The sequence below is a fragment of the Chenopodium quinoa genome, unplaced genomic scaffold, assembly GCF_001683475.1.
Source record: "Chenopodium quinoa cultivar QQ74 unplaced genomic scaffold, ASM168347v1, whole genome shotgun sequence".
In the NCBI taxonomy this organism is placed as follows: Eukaryota; Viridiplantae; Streptophyta; class Magnoliopsida; order Caryophyllales; family Amaranthaceae; genus Chenopodium; species Chenopodium quinoa.
The window spans coordinates 1,120,952-1,136,046 of NW_018742441.1; the positions used below are offsets into that span (position 1 = coordinate 1,120,952).

The following is a 15,095-nucleotide window of genomic DNA, read 5'->3' on the forward strand; positions in this document are numbered from 1 at the left end:
CGGAACAGGCCCTAAAGATAGTGGGAGTGGGGATATTAGTTTGATACTTATTCTTTTTCGTTAGACAAGTTTTGACTTTTTACATCACTTAAGTTTTTTTTTTAATCAATTGTGCACTACTATGACTTCGTGTTGTGATCAAGATCTTTTCTCGTTATAACCGTTTTGTGATCAAGGACTTTTCTCGTTATAATGATCAAGATCTTCCGGTAAAACTTTCTTCATTCACGAGTAATTCCTAAAAAAAATGGTATCATAAATGAAACTCGTTTAGTTCTTTTTTTTTTTTTTTTTTTTTTTTCTTCCTACTTGCTACACCAAGAAAAGGAGGGAATTAGTGAAAAGTTAGTCCCTTATTTACTTTTTTGGATAGTAAATTGTGTATAGAAATTGATTTTACAAAGTATATAACATGTGGATTATGTGGTGAGATGAAAAGGATAGGAGTTGTAATTTACCATAAAAGAATAACGAAAAATTAGAAAAAAATAATATAATAATGGAAAGTAAAAAAAAAAAACATAAATATTATTACTCACCTCCTTCACTGATATATTCCCTCCGTTACATATTACTTGGAACAAAAGAATATTTTATGTCTCACAAATAATACCCTTTTGTTGCGAGTAATATGTAACGGAGAGAGTATTATACCTGTGAAGTAGCTCTCTCCATCTGCGTCAAGAATAGTTTGTTTGCAACGGAAAAAGTTACAATTCATCGGAAATTATTTCCCTTATCTAATTCCTAGAAAATTGACTTTATTTGGTTGACATTAAGAAAATTACAAGGGAGATTAATAAATTAATTTCCATATTATGTGAAGAATAGAAATTCCTAGGAATTTCAATTTCCTCCATTTTGCAAATTTTTTGTTTAACCAAACAACCTACATTTAGTGCACTTCCTATGAATTCTGAGTGGAAATTGGTGCAACCAAACAAGGCCTAGTTTTAGAAATTGCCCACTGTAACAAAATTGTTTATAAGAGCAATAATAGTGAGAAGGAAAATAAGTAAAACATACATATAAAGATTTTCTTTAGAGTTAGCTATTCAGAACATTGTGACAGCTGCTAACACGATTATTACTCAATCTATGCATTGCAATCCTATATATTTGAATGTGCAAAATTTTTAAGGCATGGACATAATAATTAGAAAATTGTTTTTTTCTCGTTATACTGATCAAGATCTTCAGGGTCAGTAAAACTTAAGGTTACATCAACCTGTATACAGTACAGTACAAAATTGAATTGATCTAATCTACAGCTAAAGCCACTATGAAACAGACTGTCTTTTCCTAACCCCTCCAAAAACGATTCTACTTCTCTGCTGAAATTAACAATCCCATGATTGCCATTTTGCCTAGCTCATTGAGACATTGCCGGATTGCACCCTCCAGAATATCCTGCTCAGTAATTTTCACGCTACCTCGGCTACATAAGAAGAAATCCATTTACAAGAAATCATAGAGCTGAAGGCTTACATAGTTGCATCATAAAATATACTCGATTCCTCAATAAGCAGCTCAAATCATCATGTATTAGGGGTTCAGCAGTCCCTATTATGCGTGGCATTTAAAACAAAGAGCTAACTGGCCACTTTTGTTGAACCTCTTTTGTTGACATGGCTATACCGACTAGTGAAGGATTAAAACAAGGTTGAACATGGCTAAATTTAGCTGCATAACATATCAACCATGTAAAACATCACCTTTTGATACTTCCATCAACTTACTCCTCCATATTGGAGGCAGCAAGATCAGCATCACCATCTGTTACAGCATTTTCTGTTACACGAGCCTCAGAATTCTCTACTTGCACATCTCCGTTTTGACCAATCTTATCTTCTTCCATAACTGTACTTTCCTTAGAGTTATTTACAGACAGGACTTGCCCTGATTTACCATTTTCCAAGACAGATCCTTCTGTCTTCATGTCATTCACTGAGGTTAAGTCTTCCTGTCCATTCTGGGTGGGTTCACCCATAGACAGATCTCCTTGTTCGAAATTAACTGAATTATATTGAAGGATCATCATCCTTGCCTGCAACATCAGCATATACATGTCAGAAAATACCCAAAATTCGTCACCCAGCAAAATATAAAACAGATTTTCAATATACTATACTCCCCATCTTAAATTAGGGCTTGCCTAATTTTCTCTTAAAAACAATTAATAAAAAATAAAATCAACTATACTTTCCCCAGCCCAACAATATTTTCCTTGCTTTAAAATCTGGGACACAAAATTAAACTAGGTAAACTTCAACTGGGAACTTGGGAAGGAAGGAGTAGGTGAATTCTAAGGCTAGAAACTATCAACTTTTGTAATTATACAAAAATACAAGACAAGTCAGCTCACCTGGTCAACCTGATGTCTTTTGTAGTTCACAATATTAGCCATCTCTTCCACACCACTGACAAGATAGGCTGGACCTGTATCCTCAACATGACGATCTGTGAAAGGCATGTTCTCCGTCAAGTTTAAAGCAAGGTGATCAGGTCTCTGTAGAAGACGCTGAAAAGTAGGTTGTAGTTCATAGCACTGCTCAAACAATGAACGGCGGCAGAAAACATAGAGGCCGAGTCTTGCACGAGACATTGCAACAACCAATCTTCTCACATCGCGCAAGTGACCCACAAATCGACTACGCACCAGCGACAGTAAGATAAAATCATTCTGCTGACCTTGAAACTTATCCACTGTTGTGACCTGAAATTAAAGTCGAAAGGGGGTAAACATACAGAAATAAAAATACTAAGAGTCAAGAGCTAAGCAAAAGTCTTTTAGAGATCACATCTAGTGATATACATGTCTATAATCTATGAATAATAAAAGGCCAAAAGGTAGCATAACTAATCAGTTAAACATCATTTAACAGCCTTTACAGTAAGAATTACCTGTGATAAAATACCACTATGACTACGGGATGTATTCATGCAAATCAGAAAACTAAGCCTAGCTTGAAAGATGGATACTTTCCATTATAGCTGTTTGTGATTTAATGCAATAAGAATACTAACTTTTTCTATTTTGAACAATGAGTAAGACATTAGAGAATTGGCTTACCTTGTTTGGGGGGCCAATAATGTCGTATGGAACACATCTTCTACTGATAACATCACGAATGAGGAATTTTTGTCCGTTATAAGTAGTTAAGATGGATATCTTATTTGCAGGATAACCCAACAGGCGCATGTATATGTAAACGCTAACAATGTATTCAGCCTCTCCCTCATTCTGATAAAACCAGGGTGAAGGAGCACTTTCACCTTTGCCATTATAATCCGGCACATCCACTAACTGATAATCATAAGAAAACCCAGCATTTGCTCTATTAAAAATAGTTTCTTCCTTTACATAGGGAAGGTCTCCCAGCTCTCTATACCTCCAGTTGTAAAGTTTGGCTATGCTTGGTCGTGCTCGACCCTGAGCATTAAGCTCAATATAGGGAATGCCTAGACGAACAAAACGAGTAAAAAGACTTTGATCCATGTGGCTATACTTCTGAAAGGCCATGTTTTTTACAACTGGAGGCAGCTGGTGATGATCACCAATTAATATGCAACGTTTAAGACGTGCATAACCATCTTCCTGTCTCTGCAGCAACATTGGAATAAAAGTTTCAATTTCCAGGATTTGTGCACTTTCTTCCATCAATAGGTTGTCATATTTAAATCCAATCTGAAGGAAATCTTTTCTCTTGAGAGCTGCATGTGTGCAAGTCATAGCAACAATTTTTGCCTGCTTAGTCATTAGGTAGTTAGCTCTATCCACAGTTGATTTCAGCAATTCAAATGCCCTACACTCTTCAAGCTCCTGAAACACGGTTTTGAGATGGCGAAAACATCCTTTGGCAGCCCGCATATCTTTATCAAAGGACTTTCCAGTAAAGATTGGCTGAGGGGCATCAGAAAAAAACTCTTTAAATGGGAAACGGTCCTGAACAAATGTTGGTTTATCTTTATTATCAGAACAGGCAGCTAGAAATTGTTCCCAACGTGAGTAGACATGAAGCAGCCAAAAGTACCCAGCTGTTTCACAAGTATAGCCTACATCTTCAGGAAGCTGAAGAGATCGCGCTAACCTCTCCACCTCATTAAGCAGTTCCAAACGTCGCACAAGCATTGCATTAACACGACCTTGACGACTGAAGTCCAGATCAGTTGCTAATTCCTGTTCACCTTGTCCTAATCGAAGAAGATAACGAGCGGGCACATCTCTCTAACCAAAACAACAAAAAAGCAATTAAACGGCGGATTAAGCAAGCAAAAGTAAACAAGTCATCCAAATATTATACAACATATGACAGCCAGCAAGCTAAAGCTACCTCCATTATCTTTTCAAAAAGATCATTCAGAGCCTGATTGGAGTGTGTTATAATTAAAGTTCTCTGGGAAGGACAATTGTGATATAGAACATTTAGGATCTGCACAGCTGTATCAGTCTTTCCAGTACCAGGTGGACCTACTACCATAGTCAAGCCTGGCTGAACACCAGAGATAATTGCCCCGACCTGCCAAAGAAAGGTACAAACAGAAATTGAGGATTAGAAATTAATTATATATTTTGTCTTACAAGACATGATATATAAGTCAGTTCCAAGGTGTGCTTTATCATGAAGATGAAGCTGCAGTTTTGAAGCGACAGATTCAAGTCTAGCAGCTAAATAAAAAGGATAGGTGGATAACACTAATAAAATGAGGAAACAAAAAACTTCGTATCAATAAAATGGCACAAGCAAACAGAAGATAGACACCTTCAAAAATTAGAATACTGGAGGGCAGAAACTTATCCAAGTAACACCCATTCCAGTGTAAAGGGTCAACTACGGGACCAGAACTTTCCCACTGTTAAGGACTCAAGATTCAGCTCGCGTTATCTTAACCATTAAAATAACAGAAATCTATAAAAGATTCATATACAAAATAAATTTATATTCACTACTCTCATCCTCCCCCCCCCCAAAAAAAAAAAACACACAGAGAAACCCTCTCTGCATTGCGTATATATTGGTCACCAATTCACCATCTTATTCAAAAATAAATAAAAAATAAAACTTAGTTTGAAGATACAGACCCAAATCTTGATTATTTTAATGATTTGTGCATGGAGTATATGTGAACATAAAAGGATATACATTCAAATTACCATCCATGTATTCTGAGCTATAACTACTTCAAAGTTTAAACAACGCTTCCACAAAAGATAAGGCTTGCGCTCTCAATTCCTATTCTCTGCCCCATTGATAAAATCAAAAGCTCTTACTCTTTAGTACTTTGTATATGTTTGATTTTCATGGATGACAACACTTGCATTATCTGATTTCTGAATCAGGTGTTTCACTGTAATGCTGTCAATCATAGAAAATTTTTGGGATGAAATTTTGTAATTAAAATTTTAGCTGTGAGCATTTGTTATTTAAGTAAACTTAATGCTGTGCTTCTAATTCAAATTCTTCAGTTGGTAATGTAATCTAGATGACATATATTTCATTTCTTAAGATGATGGTTGTCAATTGCTTCGAAGCAAAACTAAGTTACTAAGGATTTAATTGGATAAGTTTGAGGTCATTAGCTTATAGCCTTATATGCACTATAAATACAGAAAGAGTAGATCATATTTTTTTTTTCCAACATGTCTAGCATCTTGTGTTAAGACTTTGCACGACTTTTTCTTGCCCAAGTGACTAACAGCTACTTCCTGTATGTACTATCAGTTGCAACATATTTATTTTGTTTTAAGAGTTTAGAGTTAGCAAAAAAAAAAAAAAAAAAAAAAAAAAAAATGATATCAATATATAGTCATGCAAAATCCTGTTAGATTCATATCAATATATATACTAACAATATCAAATAAATTTTTTTACTAATCGACAATTAAACATATTAAAGGTCAAAGATGTGCATCAGCAAAATTGAAAGTCAAAACGTGACAAAAAGTTAACGGATGAAATATTATCACAATAATGAATCATCAGAATGCTAGAAGTATAGGGAGGACAAAAGGCAAAAAAAATAAATTTAATTAAATAAAATGAACCAATAAAAATTATGGTCGAAGTTTTTGCAAATTAAGTACTGCCATCTACTTCCCCCAACTTATGTTGTATTTCATGATCTTGGGTTCTTTGAAGGGTGGTGATTATTCTAGTTGGTTTTTCTATATCAACGTAAACTTTTATGCTGAATATCTGAGTTATGAAGGTGAAGAAATAGAGAGAGACGAGAAAGAATAAGTGAATTAAATAGAGGGGGAGAGAAGGGGGGGGTGTGGGGGGGGGGGGGGGGGTTTGAATCCAACACATTCTAAATCAATCAAAGCCTTAATCCCATATTTTAAATAATTTGCAGGAAATTATAAACTAGTATAATGCAACAGGCAGTTAGTAGAATCAGAAAGTCAGCAGTCAGGGTTGTTAACCAAGAATTAAAACTAATAAAGAATACCGTCCTTGATAAGTTTTAATAGAAGGTCCCAAAAGTACCCTAAACTCACATACATCAAAGATTAAAAGAGCACAAGCAAGAGACCATGCCAGGGCAGCTACCATTGGCACATGAAAATCAGAGCAACGAATTTCTTTTATTAAATAGCACAAATCGATCACAACTAATAGTCTACTACATCTTAGGTGTAGTAGAAAATTCTCAATGTCACACAAAGATGTTGATTTTTTTAAAAGAAGCTTTCATTTAAAGTTAAGTGTAATGATGATTTTAGATTCAGAAACCAGCAATACAGTAATATTCCCAACAAAAAATGCAATGCTGCAAAAGCATGAAGGAATCCTTTAACGCATGTCATTATATCATATGTTAAAGTATGCACCTGAGTAGGGGTAAATCTGACTGTGTTCTGTTTTAGCTTGTCTTGGGGGTATGGACCTGGATCAGGAGGAATATATGTCTCAACAATGAGCCTTTCTTGAATTGCATTGACATCACCATCACAGGAAGCTGTTATATTAGATTTGTTGCCAGGGAGAGCTTGAACATTGCTTTTCAGCGTCTTTGGAAGCTTAATTTGAAATGGAGGCTCCGGATGCAAGTTCTCTGAACCATCAGGATTAATGAAAGAAATCTGAAACCAAAAGGTGAAATGAAAGCAAAATATTTTTAAGTACCTTAATTGTTCTGGGGGACCAAAACAGAAATGTATGATTGATTCAAAGAAAACAGCATTAAACTATGGCAGATATCATACCTGATAATTTGAAAAACTGTCCTTCAAATGATTTGCATCCAGAAAAGTATCCTTAAAATCTACAGTCTCCAAAAGATCAGGCATGTTAGTCCACTGAGCAGCTGAAGGATTCCCATAACCCAAAAATATGTTGTGCAACCAATCAGGAACTATACACGTTTCATTCATAAGATCTCTAATAGATTCTAAAATGGCCTTGAAATTATTTTCCTTAGGTTTTCTCCGCATTAAAATGTTAAAAGTTCCATACACATCTTCAGCTCCTTTCTCTGCAATATCTGTGACATCCATGTGGTACTGTGCTGCGTCTAGTGCAACAGTTACAGTTCTCAATTCACCCTTGGGAGGCTTCCACTCGTCACGTTTAATTTTTCCAGTAAAATCATTCATCAGACCTCCTTCCTCATCCCGGATCTCTATCACTTCACATCCACGTACACAATGAAGCCCAAGTCGTTGAGGAACAGTTGCCTTAGATGCTTCCTCTGTGCTCAATGGCTCAAATGAAGGCCGTATAGAAAGCAAAAATAAAACATCATGCTCTTTTAATCCATCCCATTCAGATCTTATGTGTGATCTATAACTGGAAATGCTGTAAGTAACTTTTGTAGTAACTGCTGCTGGTTTTACTTCCCCAATGTTAGGCTGCTTCACCTCACTAATCCTGAATTCCCTAATGGGTACGGCCATTCTCGACCAACCACGGAAAGCTGTTTCCCCTTCATTATTGATATAGGCAAGAAGGTGCGGCACAGCTTCCTGAATATCCTCCCGGATTTCATATGTAGACTCCAGACGGAAAAGATTAAAATTTCTCAATAAATAATCATGAAGGGTCAAAAACTGCAAATTAAGTTTAGGGAGAGCCAGGCATCCTTCTCCAGAGTAGTTAATGTTAGGTACAAGACTTTCATCCCACATAATTTGCTCATTTGGGTAGAGTGGAAGAGCATTTATGGCTTCCTTCTGAGACTTTTGTTTCTCAAAAAAGGATACCATAATTTCAATTAGAAAATCAACCCTGTCTGACCATGGATCATTGCTTGAAATGAGTTTGAGCTGTGCATAAAAGGAAAGAAGAGAAGGAAAAAATTAGCAAATATATTACATAGAGGTACACAAAGGGACGCAGTCTGGAAACCAATCAACACATGTTACTTTAATAAAGCATAAAATAACCTTAGAACACACTAGGTCTTTGAGCTCATTAGGCGAAAGAACAGAAAGTTTCTTAGAAAGATCAACTCGCTTGTGTATTGCACCAACATTCGCTAAAGCCAGCTCCCGCAACTGAGGAACAAAAAAGCATACATAAGGTTACATGAACAAGTAGCTTACTATTTTAAAGGACAAGTTGTAATCACTTCACAGCTTTATTAACACAATCGAAGTCCACAAACCTTGGGAACTTTCTTAAAAGCAAGCAATTGAAAGGATTGAAAGCGATCATAATGTGCTTGAACGACCTCATCATCAGTCAGTTGAGTCCCTTCGTGATCATTGATCTCAAATGTTTCATAGAATTGTAACAAGTCAACCAGTTGTGAAAACAGCTTTCCTCTTACATGAGTATAAAGTGCACTCAAGTGACATTTGGCAACAACTGCAACATCAGCCACCAAAGGCCTCAAGTATCTAGCATAGCCAACAGAAATGAAATAAGGAAAATGACTTAAAGCAATAATGTGATTACGTTAACATCAGTATTGGGGAAATATCAGTAAGGAAGCTAATACTCTGTACAAATTCAAAACACATAATGACAACTAGATAAAATATGACATATACAACCAATAAACACAAGTTAAAATAGACAGTATCATCTTCACGTACAAAGTATAACCCCCTCCTAAAGAGTCAAAATAATTATTGTGCTTCCTACTTTCTGTTCTTTTTTTTTTTTTTTTTTTTCTAGAATCCTAACGCTGAGAATTCATCTAGTTTTCATGAGAATACACATTATGAAACATAAAATGAGAATAAAAATGAAATTAAAAAAGAGAAATGCATATAATCAAAAGGTAGGAAATGCTGAAAAAATGAATTTTTAAGTTAAGGAAACTAATTAAACAACTACGTAGTTCCAACAAAACCGTTACAAAATAAAATAGTTCCAATATTTCACATATACTAGGGTAGCCAAAGCGCGTGTTGTGCGCAAGATGGTTAGCCCTTTTGGCTTAGTTTTTCTTGGCTTGTGTTTGCACTTGACATGGACTTAATGGATTGATAAAGAAATATCTCTCCATTCCTTAGCCTTAATTTTCCTTGGCTTGTGTTTGCACTTCACATGGAGTTAATCGTCCGCTGCCGAGGGCTCTTGTCTTTGATGTTGTAGGATATTATGGGAAATTTAATACAATAGGTTGTACCCCTTATTTAAGTAGTGATAAAAAAAACAATGTGCTAAGTGCTAACCCTTTATATGAGAATTTATGATACTAATATATCTTTTGCGCTCATTGGCCTAATTGGAAACAACAATGGACAACATATAGCAGTATAGGGTGCTTCACAATACATATTAGAGGCATAATTAAACCATAAACCCCCACCCCCCCCCCCCCCACCCCAATTAAATATAGAAAATATTAAACTTTATTATTCCATTCTCCATTTAATTTCTAATTTATTGATGAGTCTTAAGAAATTACAAAATTACACATGTGGGTAAGAAGGTAAACAAACATTTTGAGGGGTATAATGGTCCGTGCACTATTTATAAGAGCAATTTCATACTTTTTATAAAGTAGGGTAAATAGAGTGTACATCATTCTCTTATGAAAACAAAACTAAATCATTTTCATGCATGTATGTAAAATAGATCCCTGGTGCATGTGATATGGGGACTGCCAGTAGGTGAGATATCAGTAACTAAAGCCACAGAGAAAGCAAGATATAAGTCAATGCGTTCAGATCTGCAAGTGCAGAGAGATATTTTGAATAATATGGCTGGACAAAATCTACAGTTTTGTGGAAAAGAGAGGAAGAGAAGAATTGCATTTATAGCTTTAAAAAAGGAACATTTCATATCTGCAGATTTACTTTGGAAGGAGAAACATCAGCAGCCAGAAAGGTCACTATTAAACAGGAAAGGAAGTCAATATTGAACAGGAAAGGGAGTCATTAAGTGTACAGGCATACTGCAGTTGAATAAAGATATACACTCCAAAGAATTCAGACTAAAGACCTCACCAGTCACCCCACCACCCTCCCCGCAAATTTCCCTCTAAAGCGGAACACAGTTTATGTTATCATGGTAAGCCCATTCAAAGCAAGAATAAAATAAAATTGGAATCCTATCAAAGCACAACCATACCTCCTTGTTGGCAGTTGGCTTAGTAAATCAATAAGGAACTCCATAAACCTCTCACAGTACAAGACACAAGCATCATCAACTTCTTGTAAACCATTCGTACTAATTCTTTCTGAATCATCATGCTGCGTGGAGAAAAACACCTCAGAATCCAATACCTGCATAGGTGTACATGTGTAAGTACTTACACTCTCATAAGTATGCTCAAAAGGAACAGAACTATCAACCTCCAAGCATACATATTAGCAATCTAGAAAAACAAATAGAATCCTTCAGAGGTACATACCCCCAAGAACTCCACGATGAGACTTCTCAAGAATGTTGCTTCCAGAGATTTTGATGGATCAAAATTTTCTCCCCGCTTCTTAGCCTTCTTGGCTTCTGCCTTAGTCATCTTTTTCCATTTCTTTATTAAATCAGGGTTTAGACAAAGCTCCATCTGATCAGCAGTAAAACCAAAATGATCAATAAATAGGGAAGACCAAAATTATATATATATATATAGTGTGAAGCAATATAATCTTTTAACTCTACCTGAAAACGGCCATATGACAAGCTATGCCAGCATTGCAGACTCGCCAATCTTAAAGCGGTATCACTGACAACTTCATCCTCCAAACTCTGCAAATACAAGTTCCATGAACATATTTTTGTGAGATAACAGCTTCTCCTTGGCAACATTTTCATAACAGACTATTTCCTTTCCCCATTTTCTGAACTCTACTTCAAGGATATCATGTTTAAGACAAAACAAAAGGTAGAATTCAGCACATGTGTCGTGGTTTAACAGTGTGAAGCACTACAAATACTACTAAAAAATAAATAACTGTTTTAAAACATAACTACTTAAAAGAGATTCATATAGCACACCAATTAGCACAAAGTATTGCTATTTATAAAACATAAACCTGGCACTTTGTCTGAGGCAAAGACAACTCAAAATTCTACATGCTAACATGATGGATATAAGTAATTGACACAAGCCAACTCCCAAAAGCAACAATAAGGTGAAATGTTAGCACACCTGAAAGACATTAATCATGAAAACCAAGTAGTTGGTCTTCTCCGCAATAGTAAAGCGTTCCCCCTGCACCAAATATTACATATAGTAAAATACAAGTTAGAAGAGGAGTGCCTAATGTATCTATGTTATACATATAGTTAACATATTTAGGGGAAAAATGAGAAAAATCATCCATCCAATCTATATATTGTGTATATATATTGTATATGATAAGATAAATATCGTGTATTACATTACAAATATTGTACTCCCTCTGTCCCAAAATGAAAGTCCCATTTGCCCTTTGCACCACATTTTAGAATAGTCAATAAAATTATAAGATATTGGGGTTTTGTTGATTAAAGATGATTCAAAAAAATTAGATACTAAAGTTTGGTTAATAAGAAGTAAATTTAAAAAGTAAATAGTGGGGGTTTGGTTGATCAAAAGTGAATAAATTAACAAATAAAGCTGAAATTAAATTTTATTGAGGGACAAGAGTTTTGGGTAAATTGGTTAAATGGGTGCAAAGGGATAATATGTTAAGATGCATATTATTACGCAATTTGTAAACTATTGTAAGAATAACAATTTGGAAACTAGATTCATGTTAATCGAATGAATGTAATGCTTTTTTTTTCCCCCTTTCTCTTTGTTTCTTTGTTTCAAATTTTCACTGTATGAGTGAATTTGCCATGAGATATGTTTCTTACACATTAGTTGTTTTCCAAGTAAGGATGCTAAGAGAAAAAAAATGAAAAATTGACTGCTTGTAAGTTTGTGACCATCGGAAAGGGGAGATGGCTGATGGAGAGAGTGCTAACATTCACATTTTTAAAGCAAAGTAATTTACTCCATACGATATTAAATAATAATGCAACATGCCAATCAACCAGCTACATATATGTGATATAACAGGACTTCAACTTCCAAGTTTTCCTTTCTTAATTCATTCCTATTCAAGGGGGGCAGAGATGATTGTTAAAGTAGATATTGTTTTCTAGATGCTAATCCAACAACCCACAAGTGTACATAACTGGTACACCAAACAGCTACATATAACAGGACTTCAGCTTCCAATTGCTTTGCTTTCTTAATTCTTTCCTTTCGAGTGGCCTAGAGATGATTGATAAAGTAATGATTATCTTCCAGATGATATTCCCAATAACCCGCAACCCACCTCCACAAACGAAATATATGTTTACACAAAGGGTGTGTTCCATTCAACTTGACTAAATTTAATATAAGTTCCAATAAGTTCAGTTCACAGCTACAATAAGTTCTGGCAAGTTCATTTCACAGCCAAATTCAGTTGAATAAAACACACCATAAAAGATCATAGTCTTTCATTTGCCATAGTTAGGCTTATAAACGAATCTCGCCTGTATTTTACAGAACTCAAAGAATACAATCCGTGTTATACTTTGTATTTTTACAAGCTATAACTATACTCAGTAAATACTAGAGCTGCATTGCAAGCAGTTCCTTAATAGCATACATGAGCTTAAACAATTGCAGAATCAATGCTAGTATCAAAGCAACACATTAGAACAAAAATCAAACCTGATCCTTAAGCCGAAGAACCCGCTCCAAGAATGCCTTGAACACATCTTTCCTGTCATGAAAACACACCCAAGCTGCTACATTCTCTCTGAACTGCAAAATATCCAACAAAAAACACCCATTAAAATTCCCAAAAATAATTTAAAAACACGAAAAATTCAATCAACCTAACCAACCAACCTTCTCATTAATCATGAGTATCATAGACATAACATGCTCAAAACTAGCAGTTTCAGAGTCAAAATAAGGCCAAAGATAGTTCTCCAAATACTGACTAATCTCCAAAATCATGACCCTTTGCAAGGGCACGGGTTTTCGGCCCGATTTCACGAGCAACTCCTTGCGATAAATATCATTGACAAGCTCAGCATCAAAGGGTTTTCTGGGGTTGGAATCATTTACACCAGATTTGATCCAATTATCAGCAGCAATTTTAGTAAGAGGGTCTCGATTAATTTCAGAAAGACTAATTGAATTGGGGGCATTTGAAATTGGGATTGAATCAGGGGTTTTTTCAACAGCAATTTGATGGGTAATTTCAACTGGGTATTCCGCCACTCTATGGCGTTTGAAATCGTAGGTCCCAGTTCCATATACTTTCGTCATGTAACTAGATTGGGGGTTTTTCTAGGGTTTTTGAGGGAAGAAGATGAAAATTGAGGAGAGAGAAAGTGAAAGGAGGAGAGAGAAAATATGGGGTTTTAGGTTCGAAAGGTTGAAATTTGGTTTAAGCCATTTTTGAGCTTGTTGAGGCGGTAGTTATGGCGGAGAAGAAAGCACAATGACTACTAGTGTGAGAGTGTGTTCGAGGCTCCTTTTCTTTCTTAATTTTGCGATTTTGTGTTTTCATTCTCCCCGCCGGCCCGCCCTAGATATTTTTTGGACTCGAAATGTTTTTCAAAGGGGTAATTTAGTCTTTTTGCACACTTTGTTAGGGATACAAACGTCTTTTATTTATTGTTATTAATTGGCTTGGAAGGTGTTAATCGGGCGTTATCAATGAAGTCTGAATCCTTTATGGAGCTAGAATTTTTCAATGGAGGCCGATGAAATTAATGGAAAAAGGCAAACACCTGCCTTTTAGGGGTTAACAATGCCCTTCATTTTGTATTGTTTTTAGGTATTCGTTAAATTTGGTGGCGAAATTGGGGGAAATGGTGGAGTCAGGTTGGGAATGTTGTGTGGTTGTTAGCTATTTTACATGGACTCGTACGTGTGTCGGACGCAGACACGTGTCCGAGTGCCCAATTCGTTAATTTCCAAAATTTTAGGACACGGGGATTCTGTCCTATATTTGGACACGGGTGCGAGTACACGACACTTTCATTTTGTGAAAAAAAATATTATAAGTAAAAAAGTAAAAAAAGTTAAAAGTGAAGAGGTTGAGTAGTTAAAAAACTAATAAATATAGTCACTAGTCAGTAACTACAACTTTCTATGAAATCAAAATATTAAAAGTAAAAAAAGATCTTGAGTGGTTAAAAAATAAAAAATATAACCCAAATAAAGAGCATCACACAGTTGTCTACCCTTTTGCTTTATCAATACAGCTGTCCCACACTCCCACTTACCACAAAACCTCATTCTTATCACTTTATCAGCCTTCACTCCTCAATCTTTCGCTCTCTTCTTTCACTCTCTATTTCTTTATCATGCATTCATGTGGTTGCTACACGCTGGCAACAATGGAGTCCACCACAAAACTCCGACCAACTCACGAATTCAAGTTGTTTTGGGGGGTTTAAGTTGTCTATTTGCCGAAAATGCGGAGTTTTTATACTATGGTTTTTCCCCTTTCCTTCTCTCGGAAGTGTCCGAGTGCAAATAGCCGAATCTGACACGAATTTCGTGTCCGCCGTCGTGTCGTATCGACACGGACACTCCGGAATTTCAGCCGAGTTCGGTGAACATAGGTTGTTAGTGTTAGACATTATGTGTAGTTGTGGTTGTTTAGGTTCGTCTGCTATTGATGATTGGTGATGAGAAAGGAATAAGGGAAGTTG

General features: G+C 35.7%; 1 protein-coding gene across 1 annotated transcript; it reads right to left on the bottom strand.

Moving 5' to 3' along the window:
- Positions 1 to 1,084: 1,084 nt before the first annotated feature.
- LOC110716425 (intron-binding protein aquarius-like) lies at positions 1,085 to 13,963 on the bottom strand. Its single transcript, XM_021895037.1, has 14 exons — positions 13,273 to 13,963; positions 13,093 to 13,185; positions 11,551 to 11,613; positions 11,061 to 11,147; positions 10,813 to 10,965; positions 10,530 to 10,684; positions 8,611 to 8,845; positions 8,390 to 8,500; positions 7,211 to 8,269; positions 6,836 to 7,087; positions 4,335 to 4,520; positions 3,074 to 4,228; positions 2,366 to 2,716; positions 1,085 to 2,047 (listed from the first exon to the last, which is right to left on the bottom strand). Exons 1-14 carry the CDS (start codon positions 13,696 to 13,698, stop codon positions 1,736 to 1,738), a joined length of 4,638 nt encoding a protein of 1,545 aa, XP_021750729.1. The 5' UTR covers positions 13,699 to 13,963; the 3' UTR covers positions 1,085 to 1,735.
- Between the last annotated feature and the right edge of the window lie 1,132 nt (positions 13,964 to 15,095).